A 21,125-nucleotide genomic window follows, 5' to 3' on the forward strand; every position below is an offset into this window, starting at 1 on the left:
TTTGTTATGTTTTCGAACTTCCACTGCAATGAGAGTTAATCCTGAATTCTTTCTGGTTATGCTGACAAAGCTTTATGAATTGATTTGTAAAAGTATAGACACTGGAAATTAAAATGTCCTTTGATGCCTCTCCTCCTCCAAGTCGGCCCGTTTGACGTCCTACCCCCCTTAAAAGACTTTTACTTTTGGAATAACTGTCCCAGGAGGGCATGTGTGAAGATTTTTCTTTATGTTCCATTCGTGGAAAAGCGGTCAGTGTAAAAATAATCAAATTATGTTATTTGTGTTACATATTTATTCATTCACGCAAGAATGTCATAAGCAAATATAATATTTTATTATGAAATAAGAACCAACCAATTGCATATAAGAAATTTCATTCCTGGACCGGTATAACATTGTATTGTATTGTATTGAACTGGGGACCTAGAAACGACGGAGAGGCTTCCTCACCGCCGTAGCCCCCCAGTGTTTCACAACCCCACAACGGGCTACAGCAGTCCACCCACCCCACCGCGCCCTCACACCGAACCCAGGGTTATTGTGCGGTTCGGCCCCCCGCGGACCCCCCCCCCCCCCCCCCCCCCCGGGAACGTCTCACACCAGACGAGTGTACACGTACGTGGAGACAGTGCTTGCGCAGCAATCGCCGACACAATGTAACTGAGGCGGAATAAGGGGAACCAGCTCGCATTCGCCGAGGTAGATGGAAAACCTCCTTAAAAACCATCCACAGAACTGGCCGGCACACCGGACCTCGACACTAATCTGCCGGTTGGATTCCTATCGGAAAGCAGTGCGTTAGACCGCACGGGCAGACTGGTATAACATTACTGGAACAGGCATTTTATGATTCTTTTCGCTAACTTCATCACATGAACTTGTGTCCTTTGCCACATACTTTCTCTTGTTATCATACCTCAGTCTTTCTGTGACCCTCTTTTCACCAGATCTGCACAATTGACAAGAGGTCTTTCCATAAAACGTTATAATGATGTTTTAGTGAAATGAAATGAAATGTCGTGTGGCTAGGGCCTCCCGTCGGGTAGACCGTTCGCCTGGTGCAGGTCTTTCGATTTGACGCCACTTCGGCGACCTGCGCGTCGATGGGGATGAAATGATGATGATGATTAGGACACACAACACCCAGTCCCTGTGCGGAGAAAATCTCCGACCCAGCCGGGAATCTAACCCGGGCCCTTAGGATTGACATTCCGTCACGCTGACCACTCAGCTACCGGGGGCGGACGATGTTTTAGTAAGTCTGGCATATTGATTCGCACATTCACACGACCGCTGTTCCAGAAATTTTGGGTGCTCAGACACCTAAATTGGGGGAGGGGGGGGGGGCAGTGAGCATTTCGAATCCCACATGGCGCGGGATTAGCCGAGCGGTCGAGGGTGCTGCAAAAAAATGGTTCAAATGGCTCTGAGCACTATGGGACTCAACTGCTGTGGTCATAAGTCCCCTAGAACTTAGAACTACTTAAACCTGCCGGCCGGTGTGGCCGTGCGGTTCTAGGCGCTTCAGTCTGGAACCGCGTGACCGCTACGGTCGCAGGTTCGAATCCTGCCTTGGGCATGGATGTGTGTGATGTCCTTAGGTTAGTTAGGTTAAGTAGTTCTAAGTTCTAGCGGACTGATGACCTCAGATGTTAAGTCCTATAGTGCTCAGAGCCATTTGAACCATTTGTACCTACTTAAACCTAACTAACCTAAGGACATCACACACATGCATGCCCGAGGCAGGATTCGAACCTGTGACCGTAGCGGTCGTGCGGTTCCAAACTGTAGCGCCTTTAGCCGCTCGGCCACTCCGGCCGGCTTAGGGTGCTGCAGTCATGGACTGTGCGGCTGGTCCCGGCAAAGGTTCGAGTCCTCCCTCGGGTATGTGTGTGTGTGTCTGTCCTTAGGATAATTTAGGTTTAGTAGTGTGTAAGCTTAGGGAATGATGACCTTAGCAGTTGTCCCAAAGATTTCACACACATTTGAACATTTTTGTTTAATCCCATACGACATAGGGCCTCATGCTGTTCAAGAAGGTTCTACTGACTGTGCTACATATCTTTTACAATTCTTTGAACGCCATTGTAATAACTAATTTTCTTCTTTTTCTTTTTCAGACCTCAAGAGAAGCTATGCCGTGCGGATATGTGACTCACCGGAGTGCATCAGATCGGGTGAGCTTCATAAAATGTTAGGAGTTTCGGTGATTGATTCAAAGCCACACCACACATGAAGTAGATTTACGGAGGTGGCCACTCACATCAAGTAATTTCAAACGGTCAGTGACGGAAATGTAAACGATGCGAGTTATGTGGAAAAGTATTAAAGAAAGTTAATAAAACTAAAAGAGAACAATCGTTACTCGCATATTCTGCATGACGTACCAGACACCAGACCACAGGTTACGACAATATTTTTCGCAAAAATTTAACTAAGGTTGCCTGTGGTGACGGTAAATCTATCCTAATGAGAATTTCCCGTAGATTATTGTGATTCCGCGTTGAGAAAGACCGTAAAGCTTCGGTAGCTCACCATACGCCTGGGAATGATAGTCAGGGCAACGCTATGCCTACCATTTTTACGATTAGTGAAAGAGGTTTCCTCGTGGTATATTCACAGTGATTCAGCTTAAGCATTTCGGCTGAAATATTTGCGGAACCGTGTAAGGTATGCTAAATCTGTTTGCTTCCAGATGAAATGAGGAAAAGTCGAAACTAAGTATGGTACCGCGTCACAATACAGAAATTTTTATTGAAGAAACCAACGTTCCCGCCACGGCTACAAAGGTCGTCTTCTGTTTTAGCGGTGCAGTGTCACTTATATTTTATTATTACTGCTCAATGAGCGTTATATTACGTCTCAGCTTCGAAAGATCGTTGTTGTGATTTGTCTCTTTGAGATGGGAGGAGCATGAACTTTGTTGTAACGGGTTACTACGATAAAGAGAGTAAGGACGATCTTTTAAAAGTGAAACGTACTGGCTTGTTCAGTGATCAGTTGTAACGAAATATAAGTGACTCTGCGCCGCCAAAACACACCGGTAGCTCAGAAAAAGCTCCCTCAAATTTTTTTTTTTTTTTTTCATTACGGCACCGCACCGAACGTAACCCCTCCTTACAAATCTGGTCTTTTTTGAAACAAAAATTTATTGTAGAATGAGATTTTCACCCTGCAGGGAAGTGTACGCTGATATGAAACTTCCTGGCAGATTAAAACTGTGTGCAGGATCGAGACTCGAACTCGGGACCTTTGCTATCGCGGTGAAGTGCTCTACGAACTTTTTTTCTTTATTATTATTCATTTTGTTCGTAGTTGATCGTTGTGTTTGGTCGTTGCGGACATTAGAGGATAGCTCTTCAAGTTCGTTGTTGTTTCTTTCACTCAGTTTCGTATTACAGAGGCCAACCAGCTCTCTGACCGAACACGCTGAGCTACCGTGCCGGCTAAAATAGTATCGTTCAGGTTAGTTTTGAACCCACGATCCTAGATACAACAGTTCAGTATTATAACCACTATACCACGGTGCTACTCACCAACTGAGCTATCCAAGCACATGATACGTCCTCACAGCTTCAATTCTGCCTGTACCTCGTCTCCTGCCTTCGACCCTTCGCAGAAGCTCTTCTGCGAACCTTGCAGAACTAGCACTCCTGGAAGAAAGGATATTGTCGAGACAAGACCTAGCCACAGCCATATTTGATATAAAATAACGAATTCTAATTTTAAAGGAGAAAAATTAAAGAAAAGAATAATAAGAGTCAATCGAATAGAGTATTATATGCAAAGTAGTAAGGGGCTTTATTCAAAGAGTTTCTAACAAACGTCCCTTAACCCAAACAGCTATTCTTAACGTATCTAGCGTCTGTGAGTTTTTAGCGTCAGGGTGTCTTCAACGTTTGAGATTTTAGTGCCCGACCTTTTAGCGTTGGGAGTCCTGAATATTCGCCTCTCTTAAGTTCGTGTGCCGCGGCGTGAAATAGTTGAACTCGTTGGAACCCGGTCTAACTAAAATTAAATTTCTTTGACTTTCGATTGCAGAACCTGTTTGGACATTATCGGGCTTAAGTATGACCATTTATCGCAGTGAATCATATCGAAGAAACAGTGTTAATAAAAACCGAGTTAATGAAAACTATAGCGTCCTACCACTTCGAACACAGTATCACGAGAAGTGAACCGTATATTGGATTCTCTCTAGAAATTTTTTGTGTTAGCTTAAGAGCCAACACCACGTTACGAGTGGAGGCCGAAATGCACGCGTTTTAGTTCACGCAGGCTGGCGTGAGGAGTGAAGGACTATACTGACGTGAGGTCTGGAACATGACCAGGAATGAGAATTCAGAAAGCGGACGTAATTAGTTTGATACTTAACTTTAATCCATTAATGATGAACGTCGCTCTTGACGGTACATGATTCACAATGTTATCTGTTCAGAATACATTCTTGAAGATAGTAATTATAGTAACTGAATATGGTGCCTTGCTAGGTCGTAGCAAATGACGTAGCTGAAGGCTATGCTAAACTGTCGTCTCTGCAAATGAGAGCGTATGTAGACTGTGAACCATCGCTAGCAAAGTCGGCTGTGCAACTGGGGCGAGTGCTAGGGAGTCTCTCTAGACTAGACCTGCTGTGTGGCGGCGCTCGGTCTGCAATCACTGATAGTGGCGACACGCGGGTCCGACGTATACTAACGGACCGCGGCCGATTTAAAGGCTACCACCTAGCAAGTGTGGTGTCTGGCGGTGACACCACAATAATAATAATAATAATAGTTTGTTCAATATTAACATTAAAGGGAATAATTTTCAACGGACAAAACTTCGTGGTGTGGACGAGCGGTGTTTCAGTCTTCAAAAATCCGATTACTAGTTTTGGAGGTATTACAGTATTTAGAACTTACGAATTATCTGCTTTGAACATGAAATAGATTGCTGTGTTGAGCGCGAGTTTTTCTTTTCATACACAAGTAAGGAAATACGTCACGTCGGACAAGGAGGAAACAGTCTTGTACTCCCACAAACTGGTATAAAAGTGACGCAGAGGATACGTAGCTTTCATTCCGTTCGTGTTGTCCAAGTCTTCCGAGAGCCGGTTAATTTGAAAAAGTAATATACAGGGCGTAAGAAAAATGTACGGCACAAACTGCAGAATACTTTTCTCTCACGCAGACGAAGAAATTATGTTATATGAACATGGGCGTGGAAACGCTTTGTTTCCATGTTAGAACTCATTTCATCTAACTCATTAATCTTGGGAAACACACAAGAACAGAACGTTATAATCATGAGATTACTGAAATTTCCGACTCCACCTATGATGTCACTACATACACACGGCAACAAACACGAAGATACGCACAAATACGACAATAACATCCCCCTCCAAAAATACAATCAAACTAACGGGGAAGCAGCGGGAAATTGGGGGTTTTAGGGAGGAGACAAGCTAAATGCAACAGTAAAAAAAAAGACACACCACCATCCAAAAACACAAAAATGACGAACAAAAATAATTTACAAAATCTACAGGAATCAGACAATTCCCTTGACCTGTATAGGTCAACCATAACTATTGATACGAAAAAACTACCACCTACAACTACGAAAAACAAAACCAAAACCACAACACCTCAAAAGTTCAAAAGCCAAACATCCCTACGTAAATTAAGACACATTCAATACACAAAAAACACAAAAAGACGACATCAGCAAGCACAACCAACTCATAAACTCCGCGCTGTAATGACGTCCAAGCAGACGGGTGGAATCGGACGCTTCCGTTGACCCCTCTTGGTGACGTCTGGTTACGTTGTGCACCGCCAGTGTTTTGTTTTACACGTCCCTGTCCCCATGCGATGAAGGTCGTCTCTTGTTTACATTGTTTACAGGTAACATCAACTGCTCCAGCGATCAGTACAACCGTTGAAAGCACTCGGGTTACTACGTAGAGTTAATCACAGACTTGGCTCGTGTAGTGGCGGTGTACACAAATGCAGACATGGCACATTCCCATTTGATGTATGGATTAGCTGACGGCAATGACGCTCGCTGTCAACCCTTGTACCGGGAGAGATTTCCAAGTCGGAGGTGCCCAATGACCCAATTCCCTAGCCCCCACGCTCTTCAGGCCTTAACCCGCTGGACTCTTATCTGTGGAGCCATTTGAAAGCTTTTGTGTACAGAACCCCAGTAGAAGATGTTCAGAGTCTCCGTGCACATATCATGGAATTCTGCGAAACCATACTCAGTACTCCAGGAATACATTATCGCATCCTTGGTTCGCTATGCCGGCGGGTTTATGCATGTATCTTTGCCCACGGAGGGCATACTGAACATCTCCAGTGTAAAAAAGTTGCATTTAGTATTCTAAGACGTCGTGGTCTCCTGACCTTCATTGCTTACATATTCCTCCCTCACAATCATATTCTGCATATCAAGACGCTTCATTCAAACCCGAACTCGATAAGATAAATTCAGTGTTGTATGAATTCATGTAAACGATATGCAAATAACTAGTAAATCGCAAATGCGCTCCGAGATTGAAATACTCGAGGCTGGCGTACACACACACATTCAAGACATGAAGGTCACAGGGGCTTTTAGTTCTGGAGACACCAACCGCACAACGGGATGCTGGTCCCTTCAGAGGACGAGTCAACCTAGACCGCCCGTGGAGCGGACAGCGTTTGCCCGAGTGAAAGGAAGAACGACCCCATGTTCGGCTTAAAAGCAAATTCCGCTACATTGTGTGGGAGCGCCCAGCCTACGCATTCTTTACAAATATACCACACAGTTTCAGAAATTTTCACAGGGAGACAGCAGACGCCAAACGCCGATGCTACAGATTTCCGGATTGGTCGCCTTAAACGATGTGTCATTCTCCCGTTTTAGAAGAGTAATGCTGATTGGCAGACGATATTTCTGATGCCTTGAGCTGAAGGAGTAATGGAAGTGACCAAAAGATATACCCCTTCACGTCTGGCGTGGAGAGGGACCGTTCTGTTCTCGCTCTTGGAGCGAGAACACATAACGAGATCGTGTGCGCTCGTACGTGTACTCAAAGAGCGAGGAACAAAGTCTCTCCTCAGTACTTCACTGGGAGAGCACCTCTTTCGAGAGCGAATCGGAGTGCGACTCTGTATTGAGTCCTTGCGATTAAGCGTTGTTCACTATGGTGGCTGCCACATTTATTGTGCCGTGTGAACGGACAGAGTTATAGTTAAATGCCTGCCAGCAAATTTTTGAGTGGCATCGTGATGGACTGGTTATCTGACCGGTGTACCACGCCAATAGTTAGACTAGGGGCGAATAGGAGTCCTTGACTTCATCAGGGCGTAGGGAGAGTTTGATTGGCGAAGGTCAATCCAGATAGAACGAGAGTTATCTTATTTGTCAGCAGCAAGCGGCGCAGACAGCAGTCATCGCAGCTTACGGTATTGTGCGCTACAGCTCTTGCGAGCCCCATATTTCCTCCACAACAGTACATTTCACTGCATTTCACACGCGACAGCCTCGACCATACCTAGCAACATTCTAATGGATAATTATTCAAGTTGAGTAGGCGCGGCTCTCAGCCATTCCGCTAAGTCAATAACAATCTTAAACTTTGTATTGAAATTTCATTAGTGAATCCTATCCATGAGAGGTAACTTCACATTCTGAAAAGAACCCGGAAATAATTTGTTCAGTTCATAACTAAAGGTGCCATTGTGATTTCTCAGAATTTTAGCAAAATAAATAATAATTTTCGTTAGTTTCATGTTTTTCTTACACTAACTATCACTACTCCAGTACCCAAGTACCCCACTAGTTACGTAAGAAATTTTGTGAATTTTTGTGTCATTTCCTTACAGCGGACGACTCCAGAAGATATTTATTGCTGAAAGTTTTTCAGGCATTTCTCTGTAGAACATTAGGAGCGTCTGTCTGACTTCTGTAGTAGTGTGGGGGTGGAAATTGCATCTTGCAGGAGCCACAGGGTAAACGTTACATCTCAGATTAATCCGTTGCGCAGAATAACAGAATAGCACCCACACGCTCACAGTATGCTGGTGCGTTCTATTCCTGTTTGTTTCCCACGATTAATGAATTGGAGAAAATGATTTGTAACATGGAAACAAAGCGTTTCCAGACCAATGTTCATATGACATAATTTCTTCGTCTATGTGTGAGGAATGTGTCCTCCAATTTCTGCCGCAAGTATCTGTTACACCCAGTATTTACAGAGAATGCAGAAAGACCTTGAAGAGGACAGTTGAATTTTACACACAGAGGTATTACGACAGACAGCGTACAGCAAGAATGATAATACAACAAATCTGCAAAAAATTATTGCTGGAAGTGCACTAGAGTACTACGCAATACGGTAAGGACAAAACCTGCAACGGACGAGGCGAATGAAAGAGATGTTCTGACAGCTGTTGTTTATAATACGCATGTCGGCTCCAGAGAAACTAGTAGTGCCTCTAGAATAAGTCAGCCCGGTGCTGTTCGCAATTCTCTATCACGCAGCACTTCACCAGCAGATTAACCAGCGGGCCTACAGAAAACGTATGGAATTCTGTCCATCGGTTCTGATTCGACGTTAGAACGATAGGTTCTTCCATCAAAGTACTCTCTTAACCGATAATAATAAAGTTGTAAATTTTCAAGCGTGATGATTGTAAGTGCTCCTTCTAGTTAACGAAAGTTATTGGCAAAATAAATGTTTTACAATAGGTAGTGTTAAGTTTATAATTGCTACTTAATTGCTGTTTAACCTGAGTTCTTGTTATTCGAGATATTCTGCCATCAGCACTATGGCGTGGGGAGGACTGATTTCCTTAAAATAAGTATTGACATTTCATTTCTGCCCTTTTGAACATATAACGTTCAGAGAAAACAACTTTCTCTTTCACAGCTTTGATCGAACTTTTGCAACACCACTGAGCAAAGTTTCCGGAAAATCGGGTTATGGCACTCGTCGTGTTCTCCTCGTAAATGAAATGCTGTTTAATTTTCTCATGGGTGGGATTTACAGTTATATAATATTTCTTAAAAGACATAATTGCCGCCGTTGACTGTATGAAAAATTTATTATTACGATTGCAATTTCGGCCTTAGGACCATTTTCAAATAACACTTAGATCAACATGTTGTCAGTGCACCTGAGCTTTATTTGTGATAGATTATTAGAACAAGGCTGACACTGAAACTTCCTGTCAGATTAAAACTCTGTGCCGTACCGAGACTCGAACTCGGGACCTTTGCCTTTCGCGGGCAAGTGCTCTACCAACTGAGCTACCCAAGCACGACTCACGGCCCGTCCTCATAGCTTTACTTCTGCCAGTACTTCGTCTCCTACCTTCCAAATTTGCCCGCGAAAGGCAAAGGTCCCGAGTTCGAGTCTCGGTCCAGCACACAGTTTTAATCTGTCAGGAAGTTTCATATCAGCGCACACTCTGCTGCAGAGTGCAAATCTCATTCTGGAAACATCCCCCAGGCTGTTGCTAAGCCATTTCTCCGTAATATCCTTTCTTTCAGGAGTGCTAGTTCTGCAAGGTTCGCAGGAGAGCTTCTGCAAAGTTTGTAAGGCAGGAGACGAGGTACTGGCAGAAGTAAATCTGTGAGGACGGGCCGTGAGTCGTGCTTGGGTAGCTCAGTTGGTAGAGCACTTGCCCGCGAAAGGCAAAGGTCCCGAGTTCGAGTCTCGGTCCCGCGCACAATCTGCCAGGAAGTTTCATATCAGCGCACACTCCGCTGCAGAGTGAAAATCTCATTGTGGATGGTAACACTGACAATTCAGCACATATTTAACAACAAATTACGATGTAATAAGTATTGTATTCATCGGATCTAGTAGGACTCTCGCATTCAAAAGGATGCATTTTGACTTCGACATGTACTCATGTCAGATAGTCTTATATTCTGACAGAATGTAACTATTGCAGTATTACTTGAAAATGCCCCTACGGCCGAAATTGCAATCGTAATAATAAATTTTTCATACAGTCAACGGTGACTATGATGTCTTTTAAGAAATGCTGTTTGGAAGTCGAGAAATATATCACGTACCTACCTTCATCTACAGCTTCCGGCACCTCACATCTGAGTCGCGTAATTGTAACGCGTGTTGGTTGCAGCGGCGAATCTGAAGCGCTCCATGGACCCTACTGCGGACCCCTGCGACGACTTCTACCGCTACACGTGCGGCGGTTGGCCGAGAGACCATCCAATACCGGGGGCGGCGTACGCCCACAGCTGGTTCGACGAGCGGGCCGACCGCGTCCAGATGGAGATACGGGGTGAGCTGCTTCACGATTATTGTTCAAAAATGATCAAATGTGTGTGAAATCTTATGGGACTTAACTGCTAAGGTCATCAGTCCATAGGTTTACACACTACTTAACCTAAATTATCCTAAGGACAAACACACACACACCCATGCTCGAGGGAGGACTCGAACCTCCGCTGGAACCAGCCGCACAGTCCATGACTGCAGCGCCCTAGACCGCTCGGCTAATCCCGCGCGGCTTCACGATTATTCTCACCACATCTGGTAGTAGTAGCTAGTAAAGTAGTAGCTTGCTCCGTGCATCGAGACCACGACAGGAGTTATGACGTGGGACGTGACAACAGAACCACAAAGAACGCTTGTTTTGTTGTGGTTTTCAGTCCGAAAATGCAGGTCTCCATGCTATTCTAACTTGCGCGGGCCTCTTCATCACCGAATAACTACTGCAGCCTACATCCTTCTTAACCTGCTTGCTGTACTTATCTGTAAGTCTTCCTCTACTATTTTTACCCCCTATACTTCACTCCAAATGTTAAATTGGTGTTCCCTTGTCAAATTGATTCCATATTTTTAGATTTCTAGAAGGCTTTAGACACCTTTCCTCACAAGCGTCTTCTAACAAAACTGCGTGCATACGGAGTATCGCCTCAGTTGTGCGACTGGATTCGTGATTTCCTGTCAGAAAGATCACAGTTCGCAGTAATAGACGGAAAGTCATCGACTAAAACAGGACTAATATCCGGCGTTCCCCAAGGAATGCTATAGGCTCTCTATTGTTCCTGATCTATATTAACGACATAGGAGACAATCCGAGTAGCCGTCTTAGATTGTTTCCAGATGATGCTGTCATTTACCGTCTTGTAAAGTCATCAGATGATCAAAACGACTTGCAAAATGATTTAGATAAGATATCTGTATGGTGCGAAAAGTGGCAATTGACCCTGAATAAGGAAAAGTGTGAAGTTATTCACATGAGTACTAAAAGAAGTCAGCTAAATTTCGATGACGCGATAAGTCACACAAATCTGAATGCTGTAAATTCAACTAAAGACTTAGGGATTACAATTACAAATGACCTAAAATGGAACGATCACATGGATAATACGAGGGCTATCCACAAAGTACATTACGTTTTGGAATTAAAAATAAATAAAGTATTGGAAATTTTTTTTATTATATACAGATGAAAGCCACACTTAAATAATACGTTTCTACATAGTTGCCATTTAAATTAAGGCACTTATCGTAGCGATGGACGAGCTTGGAAATTCCTTCGTCGTAAAATTCGGCCGCCTGCGCCTTCAACCACGTGGTTAATCAGTAACCCGGTAGAAATACGATTTTTGTGGATTTCCTGGAAAGAGGCACTACAATAAACTCTCAAAGGTTTTGCCAAACTCTGCACAACCTCAGAAGAGCAGTACAAAACAAGCGCAGGGGAAAGTTGGGCTTAAAGATCTTGCTGATTCACGACAACGCCCGGGCCCACACGGCAAATGCCACTCGTGAAGTTCTCGAATCTTTTAAGTGGGAGTTGTTTCCTCATCCGCCGTACAGTCCCGACCTGGCACCGAGCGACTTCCACTTATTCCCAGCAATGAAGAAGTGGGTGGCTATGCAGCGTTTTGATGACGACGCACAGCTTCAAGAAGGGGTAACCACGTGGTTGAAGGCGCAGGCGGCCGAATTTTACGACGAAGTGTGGCTTTCATCTGTATATAATAAAAAGATTTTCCAATACTTTATTTATTTTTAATTCCAAAACGTAATGTACTTTGTGGATAGCCCTCGTATTGTGGGAAGAGCAAACCAAAGACTGCGATTCATTGGTAGAACACTTAGAAGTGCAACAGGTCTACTAAAGAAACTGCTTACACCACGCTTTTCCACCCTATTCTGGAGTATTACAGTGCGGGGTGGGACCCGCATCAGGTGGGACTGACGGATGACATCGAAAAACTACAAAGAAGGGCAGCTCGTTTTGTATTATCGCGAAATAGGGGAGATAGTGTCACAGACATGATACGTGAACTGGAGTGGCAATCATTAAAACAAAGGCGTTTTTCGTTGCGGCGGGATCTTCTCATGAAATTTCAATCACCAGTTTCCTCCTCTGATTGCGAAAACATTCTGTTGGCACCCACCTACATAGGGAGAAATTATCATCACGATAAAATGAGAGAAATAAGGGCTCGCACAGAAAAATTTAAGTGCTCGTTTTCTCGCGTGCCGTTCGAGAGTGGAACGGTAGAGAGACAGCATAATGGTGGTTCTTTGAACCCCATGCCAGCACTTTATTGTGAATAGCAGAGTAATTACGCATATGTAGATGTAGATGTCTCCGAATGTGTCGTATCAACCGATCCCTTCTTTTAATCGAATTATGTTATAAATTTCTTTTCTCCTCAGTTTCATTAGTTATGTCACATATGCATCTAGTCTTTAAAATTCTTCTGTAGCACCACATTTGAAAAGTTTTTATTTTCTTCTTGTCTGAGCTGTTTACCACCCACGTTTCACTTCTATATATGGCTCAACTCCATACGAATACTTTCAGAAAAAGCTTCCTAACACTTATATCTATGAAACTTCCTGGCAGATTAAAACTGTGTGCCCGACCGAGACTCGAACTCGGGACCTTTGCCTTTCGCGGGCAAGTGCTCTAACTTCTGGAAACTTATATCTATATTCGATGTTAGCAGATTTCTCTTCTTCAGAAACGATCTTTGTGACATTGCCAGTCTAGTATTTATATCGCCTCTACCTCGGCTAACGTCAGTTACTTTAATGGCCTAGTACTAAAACAGTACTACTTTAATTGTCTCGTTTCCTAATCCAATTCCCTCATCATCGCCTGATTTAATTCCACTACATTCCATTGTCCTTGTTTTTCTTTGCCTATGTTCATCTTACAATCTCCTTTCAACAGACAACCCGCTTCTTTCAACAGCTCTTCCAAGTCCTTTGCTGTCTCTGATATAATTACCACGTCATGCGCGAACTTCGAAGGTTTTGTTTCTTCTCCCCGGACTTTAATTTCTACTCCACATTTTTCTTCGGTTTTACTTTACTGCTACTCAATGTACAGATTGAATTACGCCATGGATGGGCTGCAACTCTGTCTCACTCCCTTTTCAACCACTTCTTCCCTTTCATCCCTCCGACTCTTATAACTGTCATCTGTTTGGCTGGTTCAAATGGCTCTGAGGACTATGGGACTTAACATCTGAGGCCATCGGTCCCCTAGAACTTAGAACTAAAACCTAACTAACCTAAGGACATCACACACATCCATGCCCGAGGCAGGATTCGAACCTGCGACCGTAGCGGTCGCGCGGTTCCAGACTGAAGAGCCTAGAACCGCTCGGCCACACCGGCCGGCCTGTCATCTGTTTCTCGACCCTTATATATAGAACTAAAAATAACAAAATAGATAATAATGATTACACGCTGATCATTTGTTGTATTTTCCACTATGGTGCAGAACGAGGAGTGAAAGAGAAACAGCTTTAATCTAGGTTTGCGAAAAATTCTACAATCTCTAAGACATTTTATTTCGCAGTCGGCCGTTATTACCGAGCGATTCTAGGCGCTTCAGTCTGGAACCGCGCAGCTGCTACACTCGCAGGTTCGAATCCTGCCTCCAGCATGAATGTGTGTGATGTCCTTAGTTTAGTTAGGTTTAAGTAGTCATAAAAATAGGGGACTGATGACCTCAAATGTTAAGTCCCATAGTGATTAGAGCAAAAAAAAAATTATTTGATGGGTAGATTAATAAAGAGTTTATGACTGCGTATTTGAAACGTTTCTGTACAAAAGTTGTTCTTTCGACAGTCAAAGTTGACAATTTCACTGTTATTTACTTGATGGCTTGATCACTCTTGCTTCAATTATTGTCACCTCAGCTGGCGATTATATACGTGACACCCTGTCCCCTATTTCGCAATAATACAAAACGAGCTGCCTTTCTTTGAACTTTGTTGATATGCTTCGTCCATCCTATCTAGTACGGATCCCATACTGCGCAGTAGAAATCCAGAGGGGGTGGACAAGAGTAGTGTAGGCTGTCTCCTTAGTAGACCTTAACGTCTTCTAAGTGTTCTGCGAACAAAACGCAGTCTTAGTTTTGCCTTCCCCACAACATTTTCTAACTGATCGTTCTAATTTAAGCTGTTCCTTTTTGTAACACCTAGGTATTCAAACGGATCGACTGACTTGAAATTTATATGAAGGGTTGAGAATGACATAATCCAAAGCCACAAAATGTAAATTTTTCAGGGGAGGGTTTTAAAACTTCGAATAAATCCATAAATCATATTTCAACTTTTCGGGTTTTTTGACAAAACTAGTTTATTTCTCTAATGTGTTAATAGACATTTTTGCATAGTTATATTGTGAATAAAGTTAAACATTGTTAATAAAAATATGTTTTTCCCTGGGTGACACAACATTGGGCTTTGGCCTGTCTCATACTAACTTTACACAAAGTTTACAAAAATTTGTGCATCAATATACAACATAACTTACAATGATAGTCACTACAGTGTTTCACACAATATAGCCATTATCTACCACCTCTGTTTCATTTTCATCGCTTTGTTCCTTTGATTCACTCAGACTGTTGAAGTATCCCTTCGAAACATCCGGTATGTATGGCATTAATGACATAACATCTTTGAGTTTTTTGTCACATGTTGGAATGGGCTTTAAGTACTTCCTTGAGAGCTGGAACGGATTACTCTCCTGATGTGCTCTTCCTTTTTTTAGTGAATTTTCTGAATTCTTCAAATTCAGTGTACTGATACTTCACTTTTAAATGTGATGGGATTCCTTCATCAAAACACCGGCCGTGGTGGCCAAGCGGTTGTAGGCGCTACAGTCTGGAACCGCGCGACCGCTACGGTCGCAGGTTCGAATCCTGCCTCGGGCATGGATGTGTGTGATGTCCTTAGGTTTGTTAGGTTTAAGTAGTTCTAAGTTCTAGGGGACTGATGACCTCAGATGTTAAGTCCCATAGTGCTCAGAGCCATTTTAACCATTTTTTTGAACCTTCATCAAAACGAAAAGTTTTCGTTTCAGAAAATCGGACTTGAGATTCATCATCATGTTTGTCCTTTTTTACAATATTTATCTGCAGGGATGTCAGATCTATAAAGTCTGCTTGCTTCATTTTAACGACTGAAAATGGCTTATTCTTGCACGATTCTTTAATGACTGTAACTCAATCATGAAGGGTGTACACAGTGGGGTTTCTGTTCCTAACGTGCTTCTCAATTCGACCGAAATCTCGGTCACAGGGCAGTCGAGTGTGTCCAACTTGTGGAAACCAATGTTCAATGGCTTTAAATTTTCCTGAACGCACTAGTGATCTCTCTAGAGCAACAATTGCCCAGTTTTTGCCTTGGCCTCTGCAATTACCACTAATAATGTGAAGAATGTTTGCCTGAGAATTTTGTATTTCTAAGAATTTTATCAGACAGCTTCCTATCTCATGAGATCCACGCTTTGCTTCATCTTCACTCCACACGAACATATGTCCCTTTTCAGACCCGCAATCATGAATACCAAAATTGTAAGTCCACAACTTCCTCTTATAGAATGCAGGCCCAGATGTAAGACTTGGTGTTGAAAAGGTTTGTTGTAGATCAAAGGATATCTTACTTTCCCTAGCTAATTTGGAAAGCTGTGTAATCATATTTTGTCCAGCAGATGCTTTGGCATGATGTAGGTCACTTTCAATTTTTAATCTTTTTATAATATCTTCAGAGTTGGTCAACTGTGCATTTTTTAATTGAATTTGAAATTCGTCACAAACATGATATGTGTCTGAACGAGGCAATTTAAAACCAATATTAAAATCTTGGTTAAATATATCTTGAAACTTCGAAACTTTTACTTGTGGTGCATTATTTTCTTCACAATATTTCAAATAATGTTCTTGATATAATGAAGAAATGGACATGTCATGGTCGAAGTACACTTTATTGGGTTTCTGTGAGCGGCTGTAGTGACTGGCATACTTAGGTATATTATTTATGAAATTGTGAACTGTCTGAACTGCTTCTTGTGAAATTTTCCTTGATGGGTTCCCTTTTTTCCTGGAAACAAAGAAAAAGAAAAAGTGATTTTAAAGGTAAATGCCCAGGTCAGACAAAATTTAGTGAATTTGTGTCTGAATATGATATGCAAAGAAAAACACTGGATAAATAAGCACAACAGAACAAAATTATGGTTTTTCTTGGAAGCGACATTAACTTAATCGTTAAATACCTCTTCTATCTTTTGAAGAAGTGGAGTGTCCCTCACGCAAGTACTTTTGTAAGTTCTTAAGGCGTCCTTGATTGTTCTGAAGCCCATGCACACTTAAAAATGCTTCTCTGCATACCAAAATATTACAGCCATTAACCTTAACCTGGTACGAAAAAGTGACCTTTCGCCGTGAAATTGTGCTTTTTCTTTTCATTGGGTACCTTAAAAAGTGAAATTTATTAATCAAAATAATAATATTTTATTTATAAAAAGTACGTGATATAAAAATCAATTTCAAATTATCATTAATCATAGTTACCTCCTTTGCACTTGTTGCATCTTAATATTGCTTAGAAGTAATTATTTTGTCAATTGAAATCGCCCATATACCAAAAAGAATTGAATATCTGCTCTACACATTCATGAATTTTGCCCCAACACCTGTTTTTACATTTACATCCAGGAACAAGCATTTTAGCACCGACAGCCGCCCGGGATTAGCCTGCGGTCTAAGGCGTTGCAGTCATGGACTGTGCGGCTGGTCCCGGCGGAGGTTCGAGTCCTCCCTCGGGCATGGGTGTGTGTGTTTGTCCTTAGGATAATGGTTCAAATGGCTCTGAGCACTATGGGACTCAACTGCTGAGGTCATTAGTCCCCTAGAACTTAGAACTAGTTAAACCTAACTAACCTAAGGACATCACAAACATCCATGCCCGAGGCAGGATTCGAACCTGCGACCGTAGCGGTCTTGCGGTTCCAGACTGCAGCGCCTTTAACCGCACGGCCACTTCGGCCGGCTGTCCTTAGGATAATTTAGATTAAGTACTGTGTAAGCTTAGGGACTGATGACCTTAGCAGTTAAGTCCCATAAGATTTCACACACATTTTTGAGCACCAACAATTTGTCCTGTTTTATCAGATATGTACTGTCTGCCACAACTTCTACGACGTTTACATTTTTCCTTTTTTCAATTTCTCATATTTCTCCCATTTTTTCTGCCTTTAGGTTCTTTAGCAGGTGATACTTCAGGAGACCTTTCACATTCATCAGCATCCTAAGCCAAATAAAGTATTCAGAATGAGAAAAACCAAAGCCACTTTAACACATATACCAAACGTTAATATATTATACAAATAGGCTTATAATATTTAAATTATTACCAATAATGCAGTAATTAATAGGAGAAGTAGAATTTGTTCATGATTCACATGTACATATTTTAATTAGCGAGTAGATAACAGTTATAATTACGCAATAATATTTCACTTTAATGCAGACCTAAGCCTCAATCTTTCAAATGTTTAAAAAGTAAGTATTTTAGACTTACCAATTCATTTTCAGATGAAAATTCATGAGAGGGGCAATAACTGCTGCCACTGGACGAAAAGTAGTCTTCAGAACTAGCCATTTCTGTATCTGAATCTTCTTTTTCGCTTATGCATGGAAGTAGCCTCTTCTTTGGAAGCGCCATTGTACTGTGGCTTTGGGTTGTTTCAGATGCGAAAAAGACTGCTTCCTCACCGTATGAGAACAACAAGTTAAAATATTTACGCAGTAGCTTCCTCTGTTGAGGAAGCAGAACTAACACAAAAAACGTATTTTGAGAAAAGTGCAGCTTTGGGCTATATCATTCTCGCCGCTTCAATGATTTTACGTGTAACCGAATTTCAAAGGATTCCTTTTAGTATTCGTTTAGATTACTTCATGCTTTTCATTATTTAGTGTCTATTTTCAATTTTCGCATCATGCAAGTTTCTTATCTAAATCATTTTGTAGCTGGTTTTCATAATCAGATTACATTAAGACGGTAAATGAAAGTATCATCTGCAAACTATCTAAGAGAGCTGTTCAGATTGTGTCCTAAATCGTTTACATAGATGCGAAACTATAACACATCCTTGGAGAACGCCAGATATCATTTCTGTTTTTCCCAATGACTTTTTATCATTCATCATGAACTGTAACTTTCTGACACAAAATCACAAATCCAACTCACAACTGAGACGATACGCCATAAGCATGCAATTTGATTAAAAGCTGCTCATGAGTAACAGTGCCAAAAGCCTCCTGTAAATATAGAAATATGAAATGTATGTGAAATCCCCCGTCGACAGCAGTCATTACTTCATGTGAATACAGGACCATTTGTGTTTCACAAGAACAATATCCTCTGAACCTCCGTTTGCTGTGTCGAAAGATCGCTCTCTTCTAGGAAATTCATAATGGTCGAACACAACATATGTTCCAAAAACCTTGCTGCGTATCGACGTTAATGATGTGGGCCTGTAATTTAGTGGATTACTCCTATTGCGTCTCTTGAATACTGGTGTGATATGTGCAGCTTTCCATTCTCTGGGTACGAACTTTTCGTCGAGCGGGGTTATATGTGATTGCCAAGTATGGAGCTACGAGGATTGTTCAAATGGTTCAAATGGCTCCGAGCACTATGGGACTCAACTGCTGAGGTCATTAGTCCCCTAGAACTTAGAACTAGTTAAACCTAACTAACCTAACGACATCACAAACATCCATGCCCGAGGCAGGATCCGAACCTGCGACCGTAGCGGTCTTGCGGTTCCAGACTGCAGCGCCTTTAACCGCACGGCCACTTCGGCCGGCTACGAGGATTGTCCAGAAAGTAAGTTCCGATCGGTCGCTAAATGGAAACCACAGTGAAAATCAGAGACATTTTATTTGCAAGAATTAGCTACACTTTCCAGATACTTCTCTACATAGTCGCCGCTCCCTGTTAGACATTTGTCAGAGCGGTATACCAAATTTCCAACAACATCGTCATAGAAGGCAGCCGCCTGTGTTTTCCGATAGTTCTCTACACTGGTCTATAGCGCGTAGCCTGCGCCCAAGTGTTGTCTTCGTATCCAGCGTTTCATGTGAACAGAGATGATACTCAGGACGAGCCAATTAGGGCTGTGTTGTAGGTGATCGAACACATCCCATCGAAAAGGCTGCAGGAGCATCTTCACTGCCCCTGCAGAGTGCGGCTGAGAATTGCCAAGAAGGAGGAAGTGCGTGGCAGTTGTGTTAGGTGGGCTGCATTCATTAAGGCGAAGCCTCCTAGCGGCCCCTCCTACTTGGCGGGAGGCATCGTTGTTCTAGGCACCTTTACTCACTCACAGTGCGCTCACATCTGAAAAGAGCGTCTTGATGCGATCGACGGGCATACTAGAGACACTGCCCAACACATTTGTGCAAAGCTTCATCGTGTTTTCACTGTGGTGACCATTTCGCGACCGATCACAACTTACTTTCTGGACAACCGTCGTACTACATCAGCAAACTCTGATAGGAACCAGACTGGCATACAGTCTGGACCCGAAGACTGTCCTTCTATGATTTGAGCTGCTTTGCTACATAGAGGACTCCAGATCTACTTCTAAGTTACTCTTGTTGGCAGTTGTTCACGATTCGAACTCTGGAACATTTACTTCGTCTTCTTTTGTGAAGGAATTTCGGAAAATCGTGTTTAGTAGCTCTGCCTTAGTGGACTTGTCATCAATAACAACACCATTTTTATCGCGCAGGGAAGGTGTTGACTGCGTCTTTCTGTCAGATTTCGAGAGAGAGTTACGTTGTGGAAACTGTTAAAAGCATCTCGCTTTGGAGTTTGCGGTAAATTTCGAGCTTCTGTAAAACTTCGACGATCTTGGGGATTCCACGTTCTTAAAAATTTGGCATTTTTAGTTTCTCCTGTAACAGTGCTTTGTTTTGTGTAGGATGGGAATCAGTACCATCTCTTAATAATTTATTTGGTAAATATCTCTCAGTTGCCTCCGACAGTATTGATTGGCGACTCCATGCACCACGACCAAATAGTGGATATAATTGGAAGGAGAACCAGCATTGATCGTATTTTTTTTGTTTTATTATCCGCAAAATCGATTTTCGGTCACTTAGTGAGCATCCTCAGTGCTGTTATATACAATTAAAATTGGTAGGCACTGGTATCAACAAGCTTAGAGCGATCACATCATCTGAGCTCTAAGCTCTAAGCTTGTTGATACCAGTGCCTACCAATTTTAATTGTATATAACAGCACTGAGGATGATCACTAAGTGACCGAAAATCGATTTTGCGAATAATAAAACAAAAAAATACGACCAATGCTGGTTCTCCTTCCAGTTATATCCGATAGTATTTCTTTCAACATACATTTGGTCTGCGGTTACACAGTTACTTGGAATGAGTGGAAACAGTCTCTTAGGAAGGCGTCAACTGTATTTTTATTTGAGTTTTAAATAGAATCATTTCATCAACATCTTCAACTTTTTGTAGTCCTGTCTTCGTCAGTTGCATGTAATATTACGATATACTGATAATTTTTACTTGTGGACCGTCTGACAGCAACTGAATAAAACACAATTTTAGTATCATACGCGTTTCGCCTTTATTTTCTGCAAGGCATCATCAGTGGCCTGGAATATGTACACATGTTAGCAATTTAATTAGGCACAGGGACAAAAATGTAAATTAAATAGCTAACATATGTACATATTCCAGGCCACTGATGATGCCTTGCAGAAAATAAAGGCGAAACGCGTATGGCACTAAAATTGTGTTTTATTCAGTTGCTGTCAG

General features: G+C 42.3%; 1 protein-coding gene across 1 annotated transcript in view; it reads left to right on the forward strand.

Annotated features, from left to right (window-relative positions):
• The window catches only part of LOC126209990 (endothelin-converting enzyme homolog), a 309,515-nt gene that overhangs the window by 18,397 nt on the left and 269,993 nt on the right, over positions 1 to 21,125 (forward strand). The window contains exons 4-5 of the mRNA XM_049939099.1: positions 2,124 to 2,180; positions 10,128 to 10,289. Of these exons, the coding sequence (XP_049795056.1) occupies positions 2,124 to 2,180; positions 10,128 to 10,289 (219 nt within the window). The remainder of the gene's footprint in view (positions 1 to 2,123; positions 2,181 to 10,127; positions 10,290 to 21,125) is intronic.

Source organism: Schistocerca nitens, chromosome 10 (genome assembly GCF_023898315.1).
Source record: "Schistocerca nitens isolate TAMUIC-IGC-003100 chromosome 10, iqSchNite1.1, whole genome shotgun sequence".
In the NCBI taxonomy this organism is placed as follows: domain Eukaryota; kingdom Metazoa; phylum Arthropoda; class Insecta; order Orthoptera; family Acrididae; genus Schistocerca; species Schistocerca nitens.